This window comes from Pteronotus mesoamericanus, unplaced genomic scaffold (genome assembly GCF_021234165.1).
Source record: "Pteronotus mesoamericanus isolate MK-2021 breed Mesoamerican mustached bat unplaced genomic scaffold, CSHL_Meso_final contig_73, whole genome shotgun sequence".
Classification (NCBI taxonomy): Eukaryota; Metazoa; Chordata; class Mammalia; order Chiroptera; family Mormoopidae; genus Pteronotus; species Pteronotus mesoamericanus.
Genome location: NW_026555245.1, coordinates 21,447,983 through 21,475,800, shown reverse-complemented (window position 1 = coordinate 21,475,800; position 27,818 = coordinate 21,447,983). Strand labels below are relative to the sequence as shown.

General features: G+C 38.2%; 1 protein-coding gene across 1 annotated transcript; it reads left to right on the top strand.

The window, feature by feature from the left end:
* Positions 1–150: 150 nt before the first annotated feature.
* Positions 151–27,783, top strand: PLGRKT (plasminogen receptor with a C-terminal lysine). Its single transcript, XM_054583091.1, has 6 exons — positions 151–263; positions 1,582–1,638; positions 3,397–3,483; positions 23,253–23,383; positions 23,968–24,077; positions 27,489–27,783. The coding sequence occupies exons 3-6, from the start codon at positions 3,403–3,405 to the stop codon at positions 27,608–27,610; spliced, it is 444 nt and encodes a 147-aa protein (XP_054439066.1). The 5' UTR covers positions 151–263; positions 1,582–1,638; positions 3,397–3,402; the 3' UTR covers positions 27,611–27,783.
* Positions 27,784–27,818: the final 35 nt, after the last annotated feature.

Below are 27,818 nucleotides of genomic sequence, written 5' to 3'. Positions count from 1 at the left end.
ACAGTAGCGGCAGTTTTGATTTGTCCTCTTTGACCTCCCCCGTCTAGGTGTCAGGTGTAGAAGAACGCCGTAGGCCTAAATCGGGCAGCGGGACCTTTAAGGAAGCTAACAACTGCGCTGATTGGCTGAGGGTCGGAATCCACTGTCTTGGCAAGCCGATCCGCCAGGCGAGGCAGGTTTTCTGCGGCAGTTCAGGGGACCCTGAACCTTAAGGCCTCTGCGGCGATCACCTGTGTTCCCGCGCCTCTGCCGCGCTCTGCCAAGTGAGTAAGCGCCAGCCGTGGGGGAACGGGTAGCGACAGGTTGGTGGAGAGCTCGGGTCCACGGATCCGCGTGTTCAGGAGCTAAGCTGCCAGGCTGCGGATTGCAGGGCCGCGCTGCGTGCACGCTACTTTTGAACGCCTGCCCTTGGCTCGCTTCCTGCCGCTAGTGCTGAGAGGTATCGCCAACTTCATTTTGGAGTCAGATCCAGTCACAAGGACTCCAGGCCTTTCCCGTAAGATTGCAATCGAGCCGGGAAGTATAGAACATTATCAAAAGAAATCAGCATACCATTTAGGAAATATCCAAGTTACAGTAATTAGGTCCAGGAAAGGCGGATGGAGTTAAATTAGGGAAAACCTCCCGGAAGCAATGGGTTCCGGGCTGGAATTTGCAGGGGAAGTGGGCTAATTCAAATGGAACGCAAGGCTTCTTGAAAATGACTATAATTATGAAACCAGTCATAAATGTAGGTAGTTAATGTGTAATTTGATCAGGAAGTGAGTCAGCATAGAAATTTGGATGACAGAGTTGTGAGTAATGGGATTATCTTCTTTCATTTTTACAAGTATCATCACACAAGGTTCCCAGGGGTGTCTGGAAATCCAGCCTCAACCCTCCTCAGACAGAAATAACCCTTCCCATTGTAATCTCTAGCACAGCCGAGACAGGGCTGTAACAATGAAGAGTCCTTTTTTAAGATCTCAGAAGTAATCAAAGGAAAAATAAGGGCAGAAGGAACTCAAATCCGTATTCTCAGCCCTCTGAGACACACTGGTGTCTAAGTTCTAAGTATCGAGAGATTTTTCAGCAATGATAAAAGTGTTGGAATTTTTGAAGGACTTACGTTATACACTGAGGTAACTTACCTCACACGTTATCCATATTGCAAGATCACTCTTGTTTATGTACTCCCCACCCCCAGTTTTACTGACAAATAATTGACATACATCTCTGCATAAGTTTAAGGATTCTGCATGATGGTTTTGACTTCTGTATTGTGAAATGATTATTACAATAGGTTCAGCTAACATCTATCATCTCATATAGATACAATAAAAGAAAAAATTTTTCTTCCTTGTGATGAGAACTATTAGGATTCACCCTCTTAACAACTTTCCTATATATCATACAGTGGTATGAACTATTGTCATCATTTTTCTAATACATATTTTGTGAATGGGAGAGAGAAGATGGAGAGTATTCTGAACACCTAAAGAAACTTCCCAGATTTTGGAAAATGGCTTTGTTATGGTGGTAAAAGTTGAAAATACTGAACTCCAGAGTATACTTTATAAGGTGTTGTACACTCATTTTCAGGTGTGATCTCCCCTGAGGACCACAGTCTAGACCCAAGAGGACAAGGCCCAGAAAGAGGTAAACATAATCCCTAACTTTCCAGACAAGTTTCTCTTCCCCAGATGGTTGACATAAGGACTCTCCCCACACTTCAGGGGAGGTCCCACCCCTTAATAAATAGGAGCACTGTAAGATACAGCTCTGTGACATACTGTGTATATGTATATGAATGGGATTAGAGGGCAATTGTTTCCTTTAAAAATTTTTGCAACATATTTTAAAGTCAATCATCCACTCCTATAAACAGAAGAGAAATAAGAAATAGCAAGTGACCTGAGCTACCCTTTCTCTTGTATTGCTTATTGCTTTCTGCAATGTTTTATTGGAAAGATCCACCATGAGACTGCCGAGATGGATCATACATTGCTTCTGCCATTAGGCAAGTTCTGATCTGCTGCTGGAGACAAATGATATGGGACTGTCAGAGTCTGCAGAAAGGAGAGAACTTATGCTAGATCTCCCCACTCTCAGCAGGTGGCCCCCAATTCTGGTCACAGGATGGAGTGAGTTGGGATAGTGGCTGAGCGGGAGGGAAACCTCATTACCTCCCAGGCCTATTTAGGGCTGTGCATCTTTCTCTGGTGAGTGATTGGCCTCCTGTTCCCAACACTGAGGCTGCCTCTGGATCCGAGGACCCTGTAATTCCAGGGTGGGTCTTTGGCAGAACACAGGAAAGCCACTGAAGTCTGGCTTGCAGTTCCCACTCACCCGAAGCCCTAATTAGCAGGGATAACCGATTCCACCTGGCATGAAATGCTCTCCCTCCATTCTTCTTCCCATTTAGCCAAGATTTCCTGATAGGAATATGGATATGGTAAATAGGAGCTCTGATGTCTTCCCATGGAATACGTGAATCCTGGGTAGAAAGCATTAGTACTGGCCACTCTGACCCAAGGTTCACAACCCTGCCCAACAGCCTACCAAAGAGAATCAGCAACATTCTTGAGGAGGGTAGAGAAATTGCAATGTCCTTGAGTTTTGCATCCTGAAAGTAAAGGTCAACAACTGAAAGTCTTTTGTACCTACCCAATTGGATTAAGAACAAAAAATTGGAGTTTTGACTTACCTAGAATTGGCAGCCCACTTAAGAACTTCTTAAGATAAATAAGAGATAGTACCATATACTCATTCAAAAATTGTGTTTCCCAGGACATTTAATTATCCTTATGTTTCCCCCCTTGATAACTTCAGTAGTAGCTTTAAGAAAACAAAGGTGAAACTAGAGGAAAATGGCCAAAGGATGTCAGAAGTGAGTGGATGGAAATATGGGGTATGTGGGAGAGGGGCAGGGGTAACAAGAAGAGTATTGATATAGTGACTTTGAGATACTTAAAACTTCCTAAAATGCAAATGCAAGGAGCACAGAGAAATCTGTCTTCAAAGTGCACAATGTACCTTCTGAATCATCCCTCCTCAGAAAAAAAGGATTTATTATCCAGCTGTACAGAAGGTAAAAGGATAGGTGGTATTCACCCTGTTTCTCACACACACAAAAAATACCCAGTTTTTATCTGTTGATGTGTTTTTAAGTTTTCAGTTCTTCAAGATTTATAATGGGTAATAGAAGCAGAAAACATGGAGCCATATAGTTTTAGAGCAGAAGATTTTGGAAATCATCTAGTTCACTCAGCTGGTATTAGTAAATGACTGCCAAGCGAGGTCAAAGTTTTTTCTTTTATTTAACATTGTCATAAATTCATGATAGCCCAAAGCAGAGCATGTGGGGGTGCATGTAGAATACATTGTTTTAAGCCTCTTTGCTTTTTTATATTTTAGATCAAGATGGGGTTTATATTTTCAAAATCTATGAATGAAAACATGAAAATCCAACAGGAGTTCATGCTTATGAATGCTCGACTTCAGGTACATTTTAAAATAATTAATATTTTATGTTGTTACAGAAAAGTTTCTAATGCATGTGCCCTAGCAATATGTTTTCTTTGACCTCAAAAGGTAAAATGCTCTTGAGGCTCCATTCTCAAAGCCAAGATGAAATGGATTATTAATTATCTGGTGAATTAGCTTTTTAAACTCTCCAATCCAGGTACTTGTGTAAAAACTTCCATAATATATGAAGAGACAAATACTTAGAGTGTAGGGTAGGCAGAATGATACCCCCCCCCCCAAGATATCTGCATCCTGATCCCCTGTGAATATTTTTTCTTACATGGCAAAAGAGACTTTGCAATGTGATTAAGTTAAGGAGTTTGGGATGGAGAAGATCCTGGATTATCCTGGATTACCTAGATGGGCCCAATGTAATCACAAGAGTTTTTATAAGGGAAGGAGGGAAGCAAGAGGACCAGAGAAAGGAAGAGGGGTGGGGAGAGATTTGAAGATGCTATACTGCTGGCATTGAAGATGGAGTGAAGGACCGTGAGCCAAGGAACCTTGGCCTCTAGAAAATAGAAAAGGCAAGGATATGGATTCCCTCCTAGACCCTCCAGATGGAATGCAGTCCCGCCAGTCCATTTTGAACTTCTGACCTTCAGAATTGGAAGATAATAAATTTGTGTTGTTTTAAGCCACTAAATTTGATAATCTGTTATGTAGCAATAGGAAACTAATACAGATTATGAAAACTTAACACTGGATTTATATATAAATGATCAAAGCAGAGAAGATCGTCTAATTGCCCAATATAGGTTGTCAGAAAGTACTTTAAAGTGTTGTATGCCAAAATCAAGTGCTAAAAGTTAGACTGGAATTACCATCCTAAGATTTCAAATTAAAATCTCTATGCCTCTGTGGTTCATGATGGCTCTGACGGTGGAAGGTCCCACTGTGAGGCAGTATAGTGAGTGGTTAAATGTGAGGGCTAAAGCTACATTTCTTGAGTTTGAACCCCATCTCTACCCCTGACTAACTTATGACTTGTGCCTCAGTCTCCTTCTCTGTAAGCTGGAGATGACAGAATCCCCTTCATTAGGGTTGTTTTAAAGAGTAAAATGGCACCTTATAGAAAGCATATAGGACAATGCCTCAAATTTTTAGAACAATGTCTCTCATTCTTTAAATATTAGTTGTTGCTGTTGTGATTATTACTCTTAAAGAATGATATGATTGTCTTGTGCAGGATAATGATGTCTTTGGCGGGGGCGGGGGGATGGAACAATTGAAAGACTGGACAACTGAATTAATGTAACAGAGCAAAGTATCCTAGGGAAGGTCAAACGTTAGGCATACAAACCAGCCAAGAATGTCACATACTCAGAGAGTCCCTTGTCCAAGACCTTTGGAAACTATAGGGCTTTCCTCTTACATCAGTCTCCATGAAGTGAGGGTCTGTGAAGGATCTGGGATTTTACCCTACTTGCAAACTAACAAATTAACTTGTCACTATTTCATGGATGTTGGCGGAATACAGGAGACACCTATGTCAGAAACAGAGAATTTTATTACTCATAACACAGCAAGCAGCATGAGCATGAGGTTGGTGTCAATTCCGCATTTCCCTTGCATTTTGCAGAGGTGACAAAGATGGATTTAAATGGATGCTGTGCATTCAGTGCGATTGTGGCACATTTGAGGAATACTGGACTTAGGGAATCTACTACTTTCGTAGGGAGTGTTGAGCTGGTGGCGTTGGGGGCTTGGGGGTTACCTTATTTCTTAAGGTTGTTCACTACACAAACAGCCCACAGAAATGGCCTGAGCAAAGAGCAGTAATGGCCCACCGAGCAAGAATGTGCTGGACACTTAGGGCCTATGGCAGATAGCCCCTCCAGACAACCTACCCCTCAGCCCAATTGACCAGAACTTTGAGGACAATCTTGACTTCTGCCCACTGATCCCAGTGACCAGCATTGCTGGCACTGAGGTCAAAGTGGCAGAAGCACTATCAGCAACATCAGTTTTCACCTTGGCTGAATCAAAGGTGAAACAGGCCTAGGCATTTAGGAGAATCTCTGTGAATCCAGTGGTGCTATTGAGCCAGTAACTTTGCTTCAGGTGGCAGAAGGGGATAAAGTTTTACCCAAAGGGGTAGCTACTACTTTATGCAAAACTGAGATGACAGTAAGGCCAGGCCAGCCATGCCCTCAAATACATTTTAATTTGTCAGGAAATGAGCCCTTTTCTTGTAGCTGTCCTGTCCTAGTTAACCCACCCCGAAATGGAGATGTCAGGCCTCGGAGTCATAAGACCTCCGTGGGTCAGGTGTTCATTTTTAACAAGAGCGCTGCAGTACGCCAGCAGCTGCCTCACATTAGTGAAAGGGGTATGTTACAGGTTGAATTGTGACCCTCCCCTAAAATTCTCATGTTAAAGTCCTAACCCCCACTGCCTCAGGATGTGACCTTATTTGGAGATGGAGCCATCACAGAGATAATCATGTTAAAATGAAGTCATATGGGTGGGCCGTAATCCAATAAGACTAGCATCCTTATAAAAAGGGGAAATTTGGACAAAGAGGCAGGCGTACTGGGACAATGTCATGTGAATATGAAGTTGGCCATTTACAAACCAAGGAGAGGCCTAAACAGATCCTACCCTCAAAGCCCTCGTGAAGAACCAACCCTGTTGACACCTTAATTTAGATTCCAAACTCCACAACTGAGACAGTAAATTTCTGTTGCTTAAGCCACGCTGTTACGGCAGCCCTAGAAACTAATACAGGATGTATTTGGTGCCAGTGTCCAGCAGGTGACACTGCAGTACTGGGCCTTTCTGGAGATCAGCTGTGATTTCTGTTTTTCTCTCTGGAATTTTGTATTGTTTCTATTAGACCAACTGGAAGGGGTCAGGGAATCACTGAATGGGTGTCCTCGCATCACTATGAATATTTACAATGTAAGCAAATAACACATCAATTTCATTATACATTTATATAATGGTGGAAACAACTGCGGGATTCTGAAGCAACTCAAAGTCACTTTTAATTTCCCTTCCTCACTGCAAACTTTGTTCAAAGCCTATCAGTTGAATTCCAGTGCTTTTTTTCCCTCTGGGAACCTGTGAAAGAGTTTAACATAGATAATTCACGGGTTATCTTAGCAGTTTCAGGTAATTATTCTGTCTCCCTGCAAGCTGGGGAAACTGGGGAGTGTAAAGTGGCTAGGAAGCTTTTGTCCTTTGGCTCCTGATCCCAGCATTGGTGCTGTCCCTCCTGTGTGTGTCCGTGGCCTCTGAGAGCACTGGGGTTCAGGGACATTATTCTTTTAGCCTCTACTAGTGCCATTCATCTGCCCTGTTTGTCGTAAAAACATCCACCTGTACAGAATTTTTATGAGTTCATTTGGCCAAAATGAGGAAAATTGCCAGGTAGCAAAATTTCAGCAGATAGAGAAAAGGCTATGAAGAATAGCAGTTTTGGAGCTTATTTTCTACATTAGAATAATAGGAGGAGGCAAGAGGAGGGTTACATGAAATCCATTGGTGATTGATTAGGGCAGCAGGAGAAATCAAACTGGGGAACTCTGGGGCATTGGATAAAAAGCAAACTGCAGAGACACATACTGCTTTTACACAGGCGGGTATAGGGTAGTTAATAATTAACCTTTACAGCACAGAGAGGTGGGATGCAGGGAACCAGGTGACAATGCAAGGTTCTGTGGCAGGTGTGTCCTGAGGGTCTGGGGAAGATAATTACTCTGAAATTTCAAAGGTATGTTATCTGAGATGCAAAAAGACAACAGACAGGCTCAATTAAGGCCAAGACTGACCTTTGTCAAGGAAGATACTGGCCTAGCACGTGACTACCAGCGGCCGCTTTGAGTTAGGACTTTGTATGTTCAGTCCTTCCTATGGGTTACTTTCCGTCTCCTGAGTTGGTAAGGCCTCCATGCAGGCCTCCCCTGAGCTGGTCAGGTCTAGTCAAGTGGCTGCTTTCTCCTCCAAACCTGCATTCTCAGCAACGCGGGCCAACCTGAGGCTCAGCTCATCCTCCATCTGCATGGGAATACGTGGACTTGGGTCCCACCATCCAACAGAGCCATAAACATTTGAGTCCCTCCTCTCCCCTCCCTGAAGTGCCCCAGAGCCCTCAGCCTTCCCCAAAGCAGCTGAAGTTGGGAGAGAGACAGCTTCTTGCCAGTAAGCTAGCCTTTGAATTTAACTCTCAGTTTCACAGGGCCTCCCACCACGAGGCTCAGCAAACAAGTTTCTAATGTTTTTAGCCTACCCAAAGTTCTGTAACCTCAGTGCTGACACCATTATTTCAGCTTTGGAGACCCCTTGACCCATCAGCCACAGCGGCTCTGCATACCTTTGGACTGAGGTGTGGAGCTTGATGCTCCATTGTCATGGTAACAGTCTTCCCTCTCCCACCCAGAGGAGAATGTGCCAGGACCAAAGTACCACCTGGGTGGCCTGTTTCGACCCTACCTTTTGTAGCTCAGCCTCATTAGACACACAGGAGAGTGAGAGACCCTTACTCTCCCTCCGACCCTCACCCCTGCCTAGGTGAGAGCATTTTCTGCCTGGTCGCAGGGGTCTGGTTATTTCCAGGAACCCTCCAGTGAAGGCTCTTGTCCTTTCTCTTTCAGAATGCCGTGTTTCCATCAGCACCTCAGCTTTGTCGCCACAACAGGCAGGCGCTGTGAAGGGTCTGGGATTTCACCCTACTAGCAAGTTAACCAGTTAGCTTAATACTGTTTTGGGATGCAGGCAGAAGACTTTGTTACTCTCAGCAGCAAGCAGCACGAACAGCTCATGATGAGCAGGAGAGGTTTTCTATGTGCCCCAAGTCCCATGGAGGGCATGGAGCTAGGCCTAGCTGGACGCTGAGTGGGATGCCGCAGGTTTGTGACTGAACTGAGTTCAGTGAGCTGTGGAATCTGCCACTTTGATGGTGAGTGGTCAGCAAGGCTGCTCTTTGGTAAGAGAGCTTACTTCATCCCTCAAGGTTGCTCACTGCAAACACAGCGCTGATAAACGGCCCAGGGCAGGAGCAGTCAGGGCCTGCATCCTCGGCCCATCCGGCAAGAAACGACAGGAATGCTCAGTGCCCATGCCGATCGATTCTCTCAACGTGTGTGCTGGTTAAGATGAATTCTCTGATTTCAAGGAAGGAGACATGGGAATACAGATCCACGTGGTTGAAGCAGCTTTCCAGCCCTAAAGCTACTTGAGCTCTGATCCCAACTGGGAAAGCCTAGAGAGGAGCACACTCACCTGCAGCCATTAGGGAAGATCAGATTGGTCCTTGAAAGTTCCCCATTTAAAGGAATTAAACTTCTAGCATCATTCTTAGGGTTTAAGCTATCCTTCTTTTGGAAAAAAAGGTATCGTGAACTATTTGATATGTATGTATAGGAGACCATAGTTATAAGTTTTGAAGCATAATAAAATGAATACCGATGGACCCATCACTAAATTGAAGAATTACAACTCACAATACCCCTGAAGCGATCTGTGGGTTCCTCCCAGCATGCTCAATGAACCCAAACAGCTAAAGCGAGGCTGGAGTTGAGTTCATGGCCCAGAGTCCCGAGGACTGAGGAGGACTCTGCAAACAGAAGAAATGAGCCACTGGCGTGGAAGACAATGCATCTTTTCAGCACTTCAAAGAGCAGATTTTTTAAAATCCCAACTGAACACCATGCATACCATTATCTTTAGCCTACTATAATCTTGGGCTCTTTTCTCCAATATAGAGCGCCTGGATAAAAAGGGTAAATGGAAGAAGTAAAGCAAGAAAGTACAGTGTTGACTTTACAGACAGCCTTGTGGTGACAGGGAACACAAACACTAGAGTAGGCAGTGAAGAGGAGAGGGAAGCAGGCAACTCTGCATTTCTAGGCAGCGGGATAAGCAGCCTGAGTTGGTTCAAGAACCAGCAGTGTCAGAGGACTTTCCCAGGAAGAGCCTTGAATACAAGAGGTAGGGGGATCCCCACAAGTTCACACAGCGGGGCTGCAAGGAAGCTGCAGTGGCCCAGCTCTGGTGCTTGCACTCAGTCACCTTCCCCATCCCCACTCCCTGCGGGTGGCCTCCCCGTGTCCCACACCTGTGATCATTCTCCTGAAGTTCATTTTCTTTATTTTGGTAGAATATGTAAAATATAAAACTCACCGTTTTAAAGTGCACGGTTCAGTGACACTTTTACACATACACTGCTGTGCAGCCATCACCACTATTAAATTCCCTGACATTTTCCTCACCCCAAGAGGAAACTCCGTGCCCATGAAGCAGTCGCCTCCCATCCTCCCTCTTCCCCCCGGAACTGGCAATCACTGATCTGCTTTCTGTTTCTATGCATTTGCCTGTTCTGGACATTTCATATACATGGATTCATGTAACGTAAGGTCTTTTGTGCCTGACTCCTTTCACATGACATTACCTTTCCAAGGTCCATCTGTATTGTAGCATGTATCAATATGTTACTCCTATTATGGCGAAATAACATCACATGGTATGGATATACCACGTTTTATTTACCCATCTGTTGGTCTGTAGAAATTAAGATTCTTTTCCCCTTTTGGCTCTTCAGAATAGTGCTGCCATGGAAATTTTTGTACTGATTTTTGTTTGAACACTTACTTCTCAGTTCTTTTGAATGTATACCGAGAAGTGGCATTGCACGATCATATAATAATTTCCTGTTGAATTTATGGAGGAACCATCAAAATGTTCAAAATGGTACCAGCCTGCTGGTATCTTTCTCTCCAAAGCTGGAACAGATGGAATAAGTTAATTTAACTGCATCATGAAGGAAGTCTGGAATCACACCGAGGAGTTAATGAAAATGCCATTTAATTAATTATCAGTATATACTGTATGTTCAGGCATGGTAGGAAATGAAAGTAAAATAATTAATAAAGGCTGTTGGTACCATAAGCACTTACTTCTACAAAGGTAGATGAATGACAAAGACAGGTCAAGCCAGCAAGCCAATCCTTTGCTCCCAGGCCTTCCTTGCCAACAGTGGGTCCAGGAACCTCCCTACACTCAGTTCTCCAAGAGGGACACACTGGTGTTCAGTTTGTTCACAACTTCAATGAGACCAATAAACCTGGTTATTGACTGCCAGATGATTTTCTTTTTCTTTTCCTCCCTCAACTATAATTCTATTTTCATAAACCTGTTCAGGGTGAATTTTAATTCATAGAGAGTTCTTCATTGCTTGGGCAAGAGGGGTCATGCATTTTTGAACTCAGTAAAGCATTTACTGAATGCCTAGTGTATCTCGAGCTTGTAGCACAAAACTATTAAGAAGTTATCCTGTAGCTTTAACAACTATTTGTTTTCTCTAGAAACCTTCATACTATGTACACATGCACACCTCCCACACATTTTTCCTACAAGGATTTTAGGTAGGCTGCTGTTAAAATTTTTAGGCTTCTCACATGTGTCTTGTTTCTACTTCATTTTCTACCCTAAGACAATTGGGAAATGGAGGGCAGCGGGGAGAGGAAGAGTAGCCTCTGTAAACATCCTTAATATTTAACATAAGGGGGAAAATCCCAAGTGTCTCTACTCTTGAATAGATTGACTAAATGCAGAATAACAATGAATCCACATTTTAAGAAATGTTTTAGTTGAAATAATTTTCAATTTGCAGAAAAGTTGCAAAACTAGTACAGAAAGTTTGCATATAGCCTTGACTAGCTAACGATTTACAGTGATCAAAACCAGGAGTTGAGCATCAGTACAATACTACTAACCAAATTACTGAGTTTTCTGAAACTTCACTAGTTTTCTCATACTGTCCCTTTTATGTTCCAGGATCTAGTCCAAGATCTTATATTGCACTTAATTGTTGTGTCTCATTAGTGTCCACCAGTCTGTGATATTTGTCCTTCTTTCCTTGGCTTTCATGATAAGTACTTCTGATAAGTACTGGTCAGTTATTTGAAAGTTTTCTCATTTTGGGTTTTTCCAATGTTTTCTCATGATTAGACTGAGGTTGTGGTTTTTGGGTTTTTGTTTTTTGTTGTTTTTTTTTTTTTTTGGCATATTGTTCTTAAACCACAGAATGCTATTGTGTCTTTGTCATTGCACCATATCAAAGGACACCTGGTATTATGTCATATTTCTGGTGATGTTAATCTTGATCTCTTGGTTAAAGTGGTGTCCACCTGGTTTCTCCACTGTAAAGTTACTATTTTTTCTTTTCTAACTGGTAAATATCTTTGCGTAGATATTTTGGGACTGTTAATATCTTGCCTCTCCTTAGTCTTTTGCCCACTCATTTTAGCATCCGTTGGTGGTGTCTTACATGCAACAATTATTGCTGTAATGCTTGCCTACTTGTGATATTTTTATCTCCTTCGTTTCATTTATATTTGTTCATTGGAGAAGCTGCATCTTCTCCATATATTTATTTATTATACTAGCTATATAAATATGGTGTCATGGACATTTTATTCTACAGGTTATAGTCTAGTACTGTCATTATTTATTTTATGCCTTAAATTATTTTGGCTCTCCTTCCAGCTGGCTCCTATGTCCTTTTGACACACCCCTTCTTTTACTGAACTCTCGCTTATTTTCTGTTTTCCTAGGATATTCACATATATTTTCCCTTTCCCAGGCCTTGAATTAACCACTTATTCAAGGGTTCTGATTCCTTTTGTTAGAAAATGGTATTTAGAAATCAATACCTGGGCTCTAGGTTTGCTTATTGTTATGTCCATTTTTCCTAGATCCTGTCAGCAAGGACATGCGTATATACCAACCATGCATATGCATAAACTTATACATGTTTCTTTATCTACCTGGAAGTATATATACAAGTTGGGCTCAAAAGTAGGTTTACAGTTGTTCATATTGAAAATAATATAATTATTAATAAATAATACAAGAATAAACTCAGTGGCTTGCATACTTAGAACTGTAAATCTACTTTTGACCCAACCTGTATGCTAAACCATAAATTCCTTCTGATACCTCTGATTCCAATCCAGTATGAAATTCCAGGCTTTCTTCTTTCTTCGTTTGCAACTTCTTTCTCAGATAGCAAGAAACCTTTTCTAGAGACTGCCTGAATTCCTTGGTTCATGTTACCCTCCTTCTCTAAGCCAGCAGTGTAGCATCTTCTTACCTTACTAACTCTGACTCTCTTGCCTCTGTCTTTCACTTGTAAGGAACCTCGTGAATACATTGGGGCTATCTGGATAATCCCAGATAATCTCCCCCTTTCAAAGTCCTTTAGTTAACCACATCTGCTAAATCCATTTTGCCTTATAGGGCGATATATCCACAGGTTCAGGACAAAGACTTCTTTGGTGGGGGGGCATTATTCTGCCTACCACAGGTATTTATTATTTCTAATGTTTACTATTATAAACAGTGCTATAATAAATAACCTTGTGCTTTCACATTTTTGTATTATTGGAGGTATATATTCCAGGTAGATTTCTAGAAGTGAGATTGCTGGGTCAAAGGCAGGTACCAATATAGTTTTGTTGGGTATTGCCACATTTCCCTTCTAAGTAGTACTGATTTGAGAGTGCCTGTCTTCTTGAAGTCTCACCAACAGAGTCTGTGGTCTTGCTCTCTAATTTTTGCCAATATGACAGGCAAGAAAATGATGTTGTAGTCTTGTTTAAATATGCATTTACATAATTACTAATAAACTTGAACATTTTCTCACATTTGAGGGCCTTTTATATCTCTTGTTTTTGTGAATTGTCTGTTCATTGGTTTTTTGTCTCCTGTCCCTCAGTTTTTAAGAGTTCTTTATATATTAGAGATATTAACCTCTTGTCTGTGGAATATATTGCCATTATTTCTCCCAGATTGTCATGTGTTTTTGACTTTATGATGGGTTTTTTAGTAAGAAAAAACATTTATGTGTTCAAATTAACAATCATTTATTTTTCTTCTGCATTTTGAGTGTTTATTCAGAAAGTTTTTTCCTATACCAAAGTTAAAGAGATAGTCACCATGTCTCCCTATGATACCTTTAAAGCTTATTTATTTACATTTAGATCTCTAACCCATTTGGAGTTTGTTGTCATATATGGCAAGAGATATATGGATCTAACTTTATCTTTTCCTAAATGGCTGCCCCATAGTACTCACATTTATTAAAAAGTCCATCTTTTTCTCCAGTGATTTGAGATGTCACCTTTATTAAGGTTCTACATGTACTTGGATCTGGACATGCTATTCTTTTGGCCAATTTTTGTCTTCATATACCAGTACCACACTGTTATAATTATAGATGCTTTTTAGTAAGTTTTCATGCCTAGTTCAGCTAGTATATACAATTGCAGTTTATCATTTCAGTGTTTATTACATGTTTGCTTTTTCATAGAAACTTTAGTTCACCTCCTCCAATTCTATAAGATAGTTTACTGATTTTTTTTATTAAAATTGCATGCATTTATAAACTTATTTAGGAAGAATTGTTGAGTCACCCTCAAAACTTGGGATATTTTTCCATTTGTTTAAGTCTATTTTTATGTCTTCCAGGAGTTAATAAATTAATTAAAGACTAAATCAAAGTTGGGTTTTTTTTTTTTCTGCATGGAAAAAGGAAATTTTTAAGTTAAATTTTTCTATAAATGATTATAAAGATATTCTTGCAGTTGAATCCCTTGCCTGTATGGCAATGGAATATATTAGCAGTGCATATGATGGAAGGACATTCTTACACTGAAATGTGCGAGACTGAAGAGTGGGAAGGAAAAGAATAGGAGAATTTCCAGACAGGTTGAGCCCTTAATGGTGTGGCTCAGTTGGTTGGGCATTGTACTGCAAAACAAAAGGTCACCAGTTCAATTCCTGGTCAGGGCACAAGCTTGGGTTGTGGGTTTGTCCCTGGTTGGGGTACATGCAGGAGGCAACTGATTGATGTTCCTCCCTCACATCGATATTTCTCTCTCTTCCTTTCTCCCTCCCTTCCCCTCTCTCTAAAAATAACTAAATAAATAAGTAAAATCTTTTAAAGAAAAATAACTTTCAGGCAGGTTGAGGTAGCATAATGGGAAATTTAGAAGGGAAAACTGGGCCCTAGACTGATGTCTTCTGGATTTACAGCCAGGATATGGCTGCTAAGGACTATGGTTTCATTCTTCTTGTGTACAGTGAGAAGGTCACAGGCATTAGAGTCACAGACAACTGGGGCCAACCCTGGTTCCATCACTTACTGGTTATATGACCTTGAATAAATGACATAGGCTCTCTGAGCCTGAACTTCATTGCTAAGGTGAGGAGGATACCCAAATACTAGCTTGTATGGCAGGAGAAATGCTCAATAAATGTTACCTTCTTTCCCATTCATCTACTTTCCTCTCTCTTATTTACTCATAGTTACTGCTTCATTCTTTCTTTCGTCTCTAATTTCATTCTCCATTTTTCATTTTTTATCATTTTTTGTCTTTCCCCATCAGTATATCTTCAGTTCTGTGGCCAGGCATATGCTTGTGTGGTTCCCTTTTGCTCTGCCTTGCAGGGTGTTTAGTACTTTAAATAATCAATGCTGGTCATGGGACCAGTGGTCCAATTAGCCTGTCAGCCCCAGAGCCTAAAGATGAAAAGGTAAAGTTGAGTAGTTTTATAATATTTGTATGTTTTGAAATGGTTCACATCATTTCAAATAGAGCTTTTTTTTGGAAGGAGAAATCGATTGTTTTCAGTAAAGAAAAATTTTGTGTTCTCTTTGAGTCTGTTTAGTAAATTATTGATGTTAATTTAAGTTCATAGTTGGGTTCAGTTCAAGTACATTTATTGATGATAAATTAGAAGAAATATGCGAGCCATTAAATTTTGGATTCATTACACTAATAATAACAATTATATAACTTAGGATTCAAAGTTTTGTAATGAATTTTTGTTACATTTACTTCATTTTTAAATTCTTGTGCATGGTTTGGATGCCAAATTACATAGTGTAAAATAATTATTTTCTATTATGTACCCAAAAAGATAAATATTAATTTGAGGTAATATTTGTTTTGAGGAAAATTTGAACATGAAGACTTCAGAGTTTAAGACATTATGTTGGAATGGGTAATTATAGGTGTATTTCCTCTCTTGAAAAATTTTTCTTTAATTATGTGTATCTTTATAATATGTACAAACAAACAAAAGCACAGTGAGAGCTACAGCTATAGACATGGTGTCTTAACATTAGCAAGTGCTAATCTACCCACAGGCTTTTGGTGAAAGGTTAGGGATTTTTTTTGCACATATTATCATAAAAATCAATACTATTATAAGAAATGATAGGAATATATATTTTAATTGAATGTTTTCTTCATATTTTTGTATTTAAGTATTTGCATAAAGGCTTTGGGAAGTTGAAGGCAAAGGAAATTCTATTAGGTTAGGATATTTTTTTAAATACTGTTAAAATTAATTCTAAGTAACATTTTGTTGCTATGCCCCTTTAATAAATATATCAGTTAGAACTTTCATTTTTCAAGAACTGTCATTTTTAAGAATTAGAAACCCAAAGTACACAACTATGAAGAAAATCTGCCTGTTTTTATAAAAAAGGGAAGAATGAATAATGTTCAGTATGATAAAATGTGAATAGCAGTGTGTTTGTCCACTTTATGTATTTCTTTAAACAAAAAACTACTGCCATTGAACACCGTAACACGATTTGGTGTGCTCACATGTGATCTCTCTCTTTCTCTCTTTCTAATATGTTTAAGTAACTATATATGTTTATGTTTAAATAACTATATATGTTTAAATATGTTTAAGTATATGTTTAAATAACTAATATGTTTAAGTGACTATATATGTTTAAATATGATATAATTTTGCCTAAAATATGTAATGTAAAAGAAGGAGCTTTAGATGTGAATCTCTCCAGTGATAGGACCCCAAGGGCACATCTATTTGCTTTATGACCCTCACTTTCTATCATGGGGTAGAGAGCAGTGCAAAAAAAATGCCAGCACGTTCATAGCTTTTTCAAACTGAAAAGTTAAAGCATCTAAGTAGTGTTCACTTCAAAATCAAATTGTTGTCTTGTGGACTTCACCAAGGGGGAATTAATGTTATAAAGAAGGAAGATCATTGCTAACTTCTCTGTTTTCCTTCTTCCAGTTCATGCTTTGTGCCACTTCCATGACTTAACAGAATTATTTTCCTCTTGGATTATTAATATAGTCCTTTTAGACAGCTTACTATCTATACCTCTTCTGTGATTAAGAGCCTACTACTTCAGGGAGAAGGTGGTTTCCTCACAAGCTGAAGTTCCATGACTGGGCAAGTAGGCTTCTCATTCTTCCTAAATCTGAGTAGCAAAACATTTCTGCAGGATAGCCTTCCCCTGCTGCTGCCACTTTTGGGGAGGAGATGACAACGCAACTGCTGCTCTATCACTCCATCCACAGTCACAAAGACAACCTCACACTGGATTGGACCTTATTTACTGTCTGCCCCCATTCACTGGATATCCTAATATCCCTTGCCTTCAGAAAATGTGTTACAAGCTCGGTTTTAACTCATCCATTCAAATTTTAGCAACTTTGCTATAAAGTTCTTATTTGCCCAGATCTCAGCTATGCCACCTTTCAAATTCTATGCTCAGAGTTCTGCCGTTTATATATAAGGAAATTAGATGGAGAAAGAAGTAATCAGGGCTCCTCAGAACTGCCTGAACAGGCTTAGAGATGGGGAAGAAGTTCACACACCTAAGGGGGTGTGCTGAGTACAACTGACACCAGTGCCAGCCAACATTCTCTGTGTCTTTTTGCCCCATTAATTCAGTGAACCCCAGGGCAGCATCTTGTACAACTGCCTGCAGCTACTGCACTTCCTCCTCTCCCAGCCACTGTGGACTTGTTTAAACAAATCTCTGCAAGCCTCCTACACACCTGACCATTACTTCATTCTTTCCTTTTTTTTATTCATTATTTAACAAATATTTACTGGACATCTATCCTAGGTGATGCAGATATGAAATTGAACTAAGTCACTGCTCATATAGAGTGGATATTTTAATGGAGATGACAGACAACACAGGAAATGTTAGGTTGAGTTAGGTTAGGTTTGATGAACACTAAGGCTGGGTGCTGTCTCCAAAGAAGACTGTATATAAGCAGAGGCCTGAGTAAAGTGAGGAAAAAGCCATGTGCAAGATGGAGCAAATTGCAAGACAGGTTACTTCATCTTTTCTGGAAGAGAGTACATGAGCTCATTTCCAAATAGGTTGGTTCACCTGCTGCCACTAATAGGAAACTCACAATTTTGTTTCGAAGCTCTTACCTGCATACTTAGCACTAAATATTTACTTCTGTGGTAGAAATTTACTCAACAAAGGAAATAAGATTGGAGTTAAATTTTAAGCTTTTGCTTAACTGTAATTTTTTTCAATTCTGCTTTAGTAGAAGAATATTCTCATTTATGCCTTTATTCATACTATGAAGCATGAATCACTTTAAAATTTACAATTTTAAGAATGAGAATCATGATCATTCCCAGGAGGCCTCATGGGAAGCAGCTTGGAAGTGGGCAGCCTGAAAGTCACTCGAGCCACTGGAGTTGTCTCCAGTGAGCAATGAGGGATGGATGCACAGTCTTTGACGTCAACTCTCCTGGACACTCAAGAAACCCTAGAGTCCAGAACATACTAAGGGATGTTCAGAAATTCTTTGGGGTTATACCAAGTGAAAAGAAACCTGCAAGTGCAACAGTAAAGAAGAATGAGAAAACAAAGTCTGCTGAAGAAACTTTAAAAGCAAAGAAAAGAATAAAGGGAGTCAGGTAAACAGTTCCTGTACATAAGATAAGTCTAAGCAGAAGCAACTGAACAAGAAAAAGAGGATCATCTATGATTCAGAATCAGGAGACAGTGCAGGTAAAAAAAATGACAAAAAGTTACCAGAAAAACTGCCATTGTCTCCTAAATCTGGTAAAATTCTATGGTAGTATCCTATTACATTTCAGAAACAGATCAGGAAGATGACTTTATATGTAAGAAAGCAGCCTCTAAATCAAAAGACAATGGAGGATCTAAAATAATCATCTTGGAGCATCAAATATGAAAAACAATGAAGAAAACACTAAGACTAAGAATAAGTCTTTATCACCAATAAAATTTGCCCCCACATCAGTGCTTGATTATTTTGGAAATAAAAGTGTCCAAAGATCAGATAAGGTGGTGGCAAGCAAAAGAAAAGAGCTTTTGCAAAATGTAGAAGCCATCACCAAGCAACAGTGACTTGATGAAGATGCAAAGCGGGGTTGATAACTGCATGAAGATGAAGAGTTTCCAGAACGTTAGCCATTTTGGATGAAGAACTTAAGAACAAAAGGGCTTGAAAGGACCCAAAAGAGAGAAATGTTTTCTTCTGTCCAAGCCAATTTAAGTAAAGCAGAAAAACATAAATATCCTCATAAAATAAAAATAGAAAAATTTCTGGATGAAAGAACCGCAGTCCGAAGAAGCAAATTAAATGTGAAAAAGTTCAAAAGAATCTCAGCAACATTCCCATCATTAGATCACAAAATAGGAGAAACTTCTCCTAAAGCTAGTTCCAAGCTAGTGCTTTTGAAGGAGGAGGAGAAAGAGGAGGGGGAGGGGGAGGGAAAAAGGGGGAGGGGAGTTCTTTTAAAGGAACAGAGCCTATGGCCTCAAAAAGGAAAGAAAATGCCATTGCATTGAGACAAAAACTCCTAACAAAACCAAAAGTGCTCCAGCAAAAAAAAAAAAGAGTCTATAAGTCCTGAAGTTTCTGAAAAGAGATGCACTAATTATCAAGTTTATCAAACTTACTTAAATCAAGAAGGTCCCAAAGCTCTGGGCTCCAAAGAAATACCAAATGGAGCTGAAAATTGTTTGGAAGGCCTTATATTTGTAATCACAAGAGTGCTGAAGCCCATTAAGAAAGGTGATATATTATTTTTGAAATCACTTGTGAACATGAAAATTGGAAGTATCAATATTTCCCAGAAATGGATAACTGGAAAGAAATAATGAATTCTTTCCACAATCTACTTTTCTTTTTATATTAAAATCAGGTTTAAATAATAAATTTCTAATTTCAAGGCTTGACTAAAATTAATTAGAATTAGAGATTACCTGCCCTAGGAATTCTTCCTATTAACAATTATTATATCATTAAATTAAGTTTCTGATGGTAAGTGGATTCTGATTTTAGCTACTATGTAAATGTATTTTCTTCTAAGTAAAAGAATCTCTGGACTCCAAAAATACTTTGCAAAAGTGATGATGGATTAACATTTGAACAATGTTTTAAAGGAAGACAGATCAGTTCAATACATACTCTTGACCAAAAATATGCTGTGCTGTAGACTGCACTTCATTAGGGCAAGTAAGTTCTAATACCCATGGAGGGTAATATTAGCATTAGGGAAAGGAAAGCTTGAAGAGAAAATAGGAACATTTACCGAGAAAAAAACAATATCCTCCCCTCCTCCTGCCATTGCAAGGAAAATTCTGGTAGTATAATATTAGTATAACAGAAAAAATATGGACTATGAAGCTTAAAAGTTATCATTTATAAAAGGAATACAAATATAATGCTGAACAGTCTTTTCTTCCCTGTTTGATAAAGATGGAATGTTTTATTATAAAAATTATTTATAAAGTCTTTGCATCTGTGTAAAATTATTTCTTACCTAGTGGTCCAGATGTTTTTGAACAATTATTGAGACTGCAACATGAAAGACCTGGAATTATTGTATGTTCAGACAACTAATGATTTAAAATAAATACATGCTGTTACTTACCTATCATGACTGATGCTGAAAGGGTACTATGTCCCACTTCTATTTTTTTTTAACACCTATGTTGAGTTATAATTTACATTGGATAAAATCCACCCATTGTAAGGGTACAATTCAATGACTTTTAGTACATTTATAGAGTTGTGCAACCATGACCATAATCCAGTTTAAGAACATTTCCATCATTTGCCAAAATTCCCTTGTGCTGATTTATAATATATCTTTGATCCAAACCCTAGACACAGGAAATCACTAATCTACTTTCTGTCTCTATAGATTTGCCTTTTTTGGACTTTTCACATAAATGGAATTATACAATATGTAGTCTTTTGTGTCTGGTTTCTTTTACTTAGCATATTATTTTTGAGGTTCATTCACGTAGCATATTTTCTCCTCCAAAAGAACTTAAGAACCAGTTTGTCAAACAAGTTAAAAAAAAGAAAATCCTGTCAACCAGGTGGAAAGGTCTTTGCTAAGCATGGCCTTTAGTCCTCCTTACTTGTTTCTTGCTTAGGATTTCTCCACCTTTTAAAGCATTTTTGAGGAATTATATTATATTTAGAATATTTCTGAGTATAACAAAACAGCATGAAAGTGAAAGTACAGAAGTACTTTTTACTGAATAACAACCTTTAGGTTTCAGGATTACATGAAGATATAGAAATGTAGGATCAGAAAAGCACAACTCAGAGGGGGCAAGGGAAAGAGGTGGGGGGGATGCAGAGACAAATGTATTTAAAAAGTAAATAAATTAAAAAAAGATAAAAAAAAGAAAAGCACAACTCATTAAGAAGATAGAAGGGAAACTAAAAGAATATTCTACATGGTCATAGTTGTAGACAGTTGGGTTTACATTTGTCATTTTGTTTTACTTCTCTTTTGTTTGACTTATTTTTTGAAAATAACTACTTTGTAATTTTATGGCTATTATTATAAATGGTATAAACAATATTACTCTCCATTTTATTTTGACTATAATGACACCTCATTAGACCAAACTCATATAATTGACTACCTCTTATAAGGAACATTATGAGAAAGCAAAAAGAAATACTTAAAGACAAAAGAACCAAGTAATTATAGTAAGACCATGTTCTGAAATGCATGCACCATACTCATAGGAAGCCCCTGGTTTTCAAGTGCTCATTAGGAACTTAGATACTTTTATTTTACACACAGTTCTAAAAAGGTTTGTTCTTTCACTGCCTCTAGACAATTAAAAACAACAGATCATTGAGAAAGAGAGGGAGAGAGAGGAGAAAGGGAAGCCAGAGAGAAAGATTTATTGCTAAGAATGAGAAACAACAGCTTGATAGAGGAGACAGAAAATGGACACAGGCCCTGGACCATTTGGTGGACTCGGTCAGCACCACTCATCACAGTATAGGAGAACTAATGACTCTGTTTCTTTATGAAAAGAAGTTTCCTTATGTTCAAACCACCTCCAATCCTTCCTAGAAAAAGGGTATATACAGGGTTGGGCAAAAGTAGGTTTACAGTTGTATCTGAAACAGTTTATTCTTATGTTATTGTTTATTAATGTATTTTTTTCAAAAGAACAACCATACCTATTTTTGCCCCACCCAATATATAACCACTCTTTAATTAAATTATAAATAACCAATCAAGCTACTTTGATTTGCTGTATTTTATTTTGAAGGTGGCATTATATTATAGTTTATAGACAACTGTCTATTAAAATGGTTAGAATTCATACAGAGAAGAAGACCATGAGAAGAAAGAGAAGAAGGCTGTGTGAAAAATGAAGGCAGAGATTAAAGTGATGCGTCACAAGCCAAGGAGTTCCAAGGATTGCTGGCAGCCATAAGAATCTAGGAAAGATCAACACATTCCACTAGAGTTTTATTTTGACAAGAATGATCAAATCTTAATTCCTAAAGAACCTGTTTATTTCCAGTGCAAGGTTTATCTATTATGAAATTAACTAGGAATGGTACATTTGATGATAATGAAAAAGAAGAGATGGTTCTTGAACCTGAAGAAAAGGAAATGATGCTTGGAGACAAATCCACATGTGTGTTGATGGGACGAACAAATGTTTGGGGTCTCAGACTGGGGGCCCTCAAACCCCAATCTATCACATGTCCTGGGGCTTCAACCCCCAAGAGGGGCCAAGGAGCTCAGACCTATCTTTACATTGAAAATCTCATTCTCCTCTTCCAGTTCTTTCCTACAGTAGAAAGAAGACAGGGAAGGGAAACTGAGTCACATTTTTAGTTATTTCTCCTCACTCTGGTTTACATCATGAATTCTGTGCTTGCTATCCTCTTTGCTTTGCTAATATTATACTGTACCATGATTTTAAAATGAAAAATTACAACTTTGCTCTCTGAAGAATCTGACTCTCTCAAAATAACGGGTTTGGGCTTTCATATTGTTGCTTCTCTTGTATTTTCTAAAAATCCATTCAGAAACTGAGTCTCCTGTGTTCTGAGCTGCATCTGCCTTCTGCTCCAAGTAGTGAAAGGGACTGACTTAAGTGGTGAAGGACTGAGGCAACAAGAAACTGTGTCAAATAAAAATCTCTATTGATGTCTCAAAATAAAAACCATTTACCATTTTATCATGGTGTGGTTGGACCTGATAATCCAAATGAATTTCAATCTGTAGTTGGATGGATTTGGAAGACAAAATTATTTCAGTGCCAATTATAATAAAGGCCAATAAGATGTGTCTGCATTTAAAGACACACAGATCTTTCCTCACATGTGATATAAAAATCTGAACATATATATTAGGTTTGGATAAAAGCTTCAGTCTACATGTGTTCAGTGCATCAGGACACAGAAAAAGATTATCATGTCTATTCCATATATATTCCAGGAAGACTTCACTGCCAAAGTAACAGTTGGGGACAGCTTTCCAGAGGCACTTCAGTAAAAGTGTACTGAGACTTAAAACAAAAAAAAATTGAATCAAAGCAATTGAAGAATGAAAATCCACTGGAAAAACAGATTATTGACTGCTCAGATTCAAAAGATGGTAACCACACTGTTTCTTTATTTTGTCCTCAGCTGGAAAGGCAGCTAATGATGCAGAATGAAATGAGAGAAAGACAAATGGCTATGCAGATTGCTTGGTCTCGGGAATTTCTCAAATACTTTGGAACATTTTTTGGCTTTGCAGCCATCTCTTTAACAGCTGGGTATGTTTGTTATTTACTTTAAAATTTTCTTATATAATTTATTTATTTTTGTCTTTGTCATTATCATACTGTTATTAAGTTGTCCAAGATAGGACTTCAGTCCAAATAATGTATATGTAAACAAAGTGACGCATTACAGCTTAGTCCTTGGAGGTAATTCTGTAAAATCAGGGTAGCAATGGTTAATTTTGCCTTTAGTATATTAAGTTTCCTCTCCCCTTTTCTCCATTTTATACGTTAGAGAACTAACTTGACACTGAGATAGAAGGGGGCTTCTACAAGTTTATTTCCACAATCCCTAAAGGGTAGACTATGAATACTTAACTATTTATAAAATGAGTAATCTGAGTCTCAACATCAAATAAAGATGAGCAAGTCAAAGACCCTGCATGCCCTGGAGAACTTCAGGAGCTGGTAAGGGCTTATGGGTAAGGAGATCCTATTTTCAAAGGAGATGCCAATGAATTAAGTAACTTTTGAAATGAAGGACATTCTTTCAAAAAGCCATTACATTTTTTTCAAGTATAGAAATATGTATTTACAGATCATGTTTTGACATTTATTCTTCTTTGTATTTGAACCAGAGCAATAAAAAGGAAGAAGCCAGCCTTCCTCTTCCCTATTATTCCATTAAGCTTTGTCCTTACCTACCAGTATGACTTGGGCTATGGAACCCTTCTACAAAGAATGAAAGGTAAGTCTTTGATAAACCAGACTCTATTTCTGATTCATTATCTGGTTAAAGGATCCTCTCCTTATGATGCCTTGACTTTGGAAGATTCTGAAGACCATCTCCCTTGTTGTTAAAAATTAAATTATATAAACTTACAATGAAATAAATTACAAAAAATAAACACTAAATTATATTAAAAACAATGGTAAAAAGTACTCAGAATTGATCAGTTTCTAATTATTGTTATGATCTACATTTTTAGGTTATATATCTGTACTCTTAAGTTATTAAGAGTTATCTATTGTATCTGTATGATCGAAATGCAGATACCATCTACAAATACAGTAAAATACAGATACAACTCCAACTTCAGAGACATCCTATTAGTACCCTGAAGTTGATCATGATGGGACTATTTACACCATGGAAATCTGCAAATGCCAAATCAAGCCTTGACTTAGGTTTTTGTTGATTGTTTAGATCAGGAGTTGGCAAACTATTGTCTGTGGGCTGGCTACCTATTTTTGAAAATAAAGTTTTATTGGAAGTTAGACATACCCATTCATTTCTGAATTGTCTTTGGCTGCTTTCCCATTACCATGATAGAGCTGAATTATTGCAACAGAGATGAAAGGCCTCACAAACTTGAAATATTTACTGCCTGGCCCTTTAGGAAAGTTTGCCAGCACATGGTCTAGACTTAAGACAATGATGAAGGACATGTTAATAATGTAAGTTATGCTTCAAAGTGTGTTGCGTCCATAGCCATTACATTGTGAATAGCATAAAAAAATGAGGACGTATTCTCCCAATATTTAATAACTGTTATCTGATTCAGTAAAGGTGTTCATATCATTCTTAAATATAAAGTTCCAACATGTCATTGTTTCACTTTTGTTGTACTCATTAATGTAAATGAAAACACCAACCATCATTCATATTGGAATCATACTCATTCATTAGCTGCTACTATAGGTTAGCTATAACTACAGGAGTTCATCAATGAAAATTTTCTCTGAGCCCTGGCTGGGTGGCTCTGTAGATCGAGCACTGGCCTGCAGACCGAAAGCTCACTGGTTCCATTCCCAGACAGGGCACACGCCAGGTTGCAGGCCAGGTTCCCATCTGGGGATGTGCGAGGGGCAACTGATCGATGTTTCTCTCACCCATTGATATTTCTCTCCCTTTTTTTCTCCCTCCTTTTCCCTCTGTCTAAAAATAAATAAATAAATAAAATCTTTTAAAATAATTCTGTGAGAATCAGTTTGCTATATGGAATTTATGATATAGTGCTTTGTATAATTTATTATTTATAAATTGTATGCTACATATATTTAAGCAACATTTATAATAAATGTATTTACTTCCCACCCCCTACTCCAACCCCAAAGAGCTGGTTGTTAAACATTCACCAGCACTGTGCTGCTCTCACAGAACCCTGGCTCTCACTGCCCTAGCAAATAGCCCTACTGCCACAGAAGCCATTCCTGTCCCAGGAAGATTGTTTCCCGTTACTTGAGGATATTCATGTTTCCCAAATTCCCACCACTTCTCTGAGAGCTACACTCACATAAGGATCCCTGTGTCCTCACTTTTCAAGTCTTTAACCCAGTTCATGTTTGAAACAGTACTTTCCCAAGCCTTCATTGTTGCCATCCTGCCCTCTCCTGGGCTGCGGGCCTAACCCTGAAGCTCTGTGGGAACTGGTTTGTTATGGGAAAGGAGGAGGTGCAGGCCTGGGAGCAGGCCGCAGAACATCTCATTCCTGGGCCTAGGGAAATAGAGGGATTATATGTTCTTAAAAATTCCCATTTGAAAATGGAAATATGTTTCTACATAGATACTATAGATATTATGTTAAAGTGTCCTTTGTGATCAGGCATTATTGGTACCATAGTTCATCTATACTGTGGATGAAACAGTTTTTGTTGATGGCCTAGAAACTGATGTATAGCATTATTACTGTGGGAAAATGTATTCTAAGTACTAAAATACTTATCTACACATTAATTTTAGAGTATAATCCCATTTGAAGCTGAAAATTAATTGTACACAACTGATATACCAGTGTTAAAATTCATTTCAATAACCAGCTCAGTTTCACATTACTCATCTGCTTAAGGATTCATTAGTCTGAGTTCAAGTATGTCACATTGTTTTGTATGGACATTAGCATTCTTGGAGCCTCATAAAAATTATGTGATATTAAGATATATCAACTCTATTACATAGTATTCTTTAGAACAATATTACTAATAGAGAACAAGTTTATTTTATGGGAACATTTTGATTATATATTTTGGAAGTAATTTTATTACAGGTCCATCAGATTCTATAGAATATAAAGTTTAAAACTTTCAAGGCATGTTTTGGACATTTTTTATAAAAAGAAATGCATCTTCAGGATCAACCAGGAAACTTACCGTATTAGAAACTTCAGGTTATCACATTTAACCTTATTAACTAGTGAAGACTTGAAGATATACAATCCCTGTTTGACTGAATTTAATATCAGCTATCCTGTAAACACATACTGAGATTTGCCATATGCAAGATATTCTCACATGGGAACATCTAGTCTGACATCAATGGCCTGCCTAATTATATACAAGTTATAATGATCTTTACTTACTGTTTAAGCCTGAGGAAAGAAATGTTTGTAGATGGTTGAAATGCTGTTATAATTTGAAAATTGTAGTCTGTCCTGTTGGATTTGGAGTATAAATTAATTGTGTACTAAAAGAGGAGAACTTAAAAAAAAATTTGCCTTCATCCACAAAGTTTTTTAGAATCTCAGTGTGTATTATAACTTTTTATTGAATTTGATAATTAGCCTTCAACATTAAAAGTTGGCAAATGTCAATGGGCCCAAGAAATTATTGTTATCTGAAAGAGGAATTTTTATAAAAATGTGTAGATGTGTGTTATGTACATATACAAACTAAAGGACATTTATTATTATTTTGGGTATTTACAAGTAGTTTCAGGTTAAAGATTAGCTTTCCTAAAAATTTAGAATTTTTAGCAAATTTTATTTTCTGTCAAGTCAGTTATGATACAGTAAGAGGCAATAGGGAGGGGTCTACCTTGAACCCCTTCAAACATAACCAATACCTAGGATCCTGACTTTCCTGCAAGGAAAAAAAAGAATTACTTGGTATGCTTTCTCTTCTATATTTTAAAAATGTTGTCTTATATCAAATTAAATCCCTGGCATATGATTTATCTCTCCATGGGTCTTCAGAATTCATCACTGTATTTCCTTTGGGAGGTCACTTCTCCTGAGGACAATGGACTTAGGACTTAACTGTAAGATTTGAAGGCATCCCTCCATACTGTGTTATGGCTTATCACTGGAACATAGTAAGTAGGTCTTCTCGCAAAATGCTGATACCCCTTTGTCACCTTGCATATGTCTGTACTTCATTTAAGGTGAAGCCGAGAATATACTGGAAACAGAAAAGGATAAGTTACAGCTGCCCAAAGGAATGATTACTTTTGAAAACCTTGAAAAAGCCAGAAGGGAACAAAGTAAATTCTTCATAGATAAATAATACCATGTTTATCCACCTAATCTCAAAGCACAAAATTGTTGACCTGAATCATGGTTTTCAAAATTTTTTAAATGCTCAAGATTTTGATATAATGGAATTTATTTTAAAATATTAAAATGCGAGATCAGTTTTGTGAAGTAATTTTAAAATAAAATTTATAACATTCAACAAAAAAGGGGGTTCTAAATAACTTTCAGACTTCATATAT

Coding starts and splice junctions, on each gene's coding strand:
- PLGRKT (XM_054583091.1), top strand. CDS start 3,403: ATGGGGTTTATATTTTCAAAATCTATGAATGAAAACATGAAAATCCAA. Junction 23,384..23,967: donor GCCATCTCTTTAACAGCTGG/GTATGTTTGTTA, acceptor TATTTGAACCAG/AGCAATAAAAAGGAAGAAGC. Junction 24,078..27,488: donor CCTTCTACAAAGAATGAAAG/GTAAGTCTTTGA, acceptor ACTTCATTTAAG/GTGAAGCCGAGAATATACTG.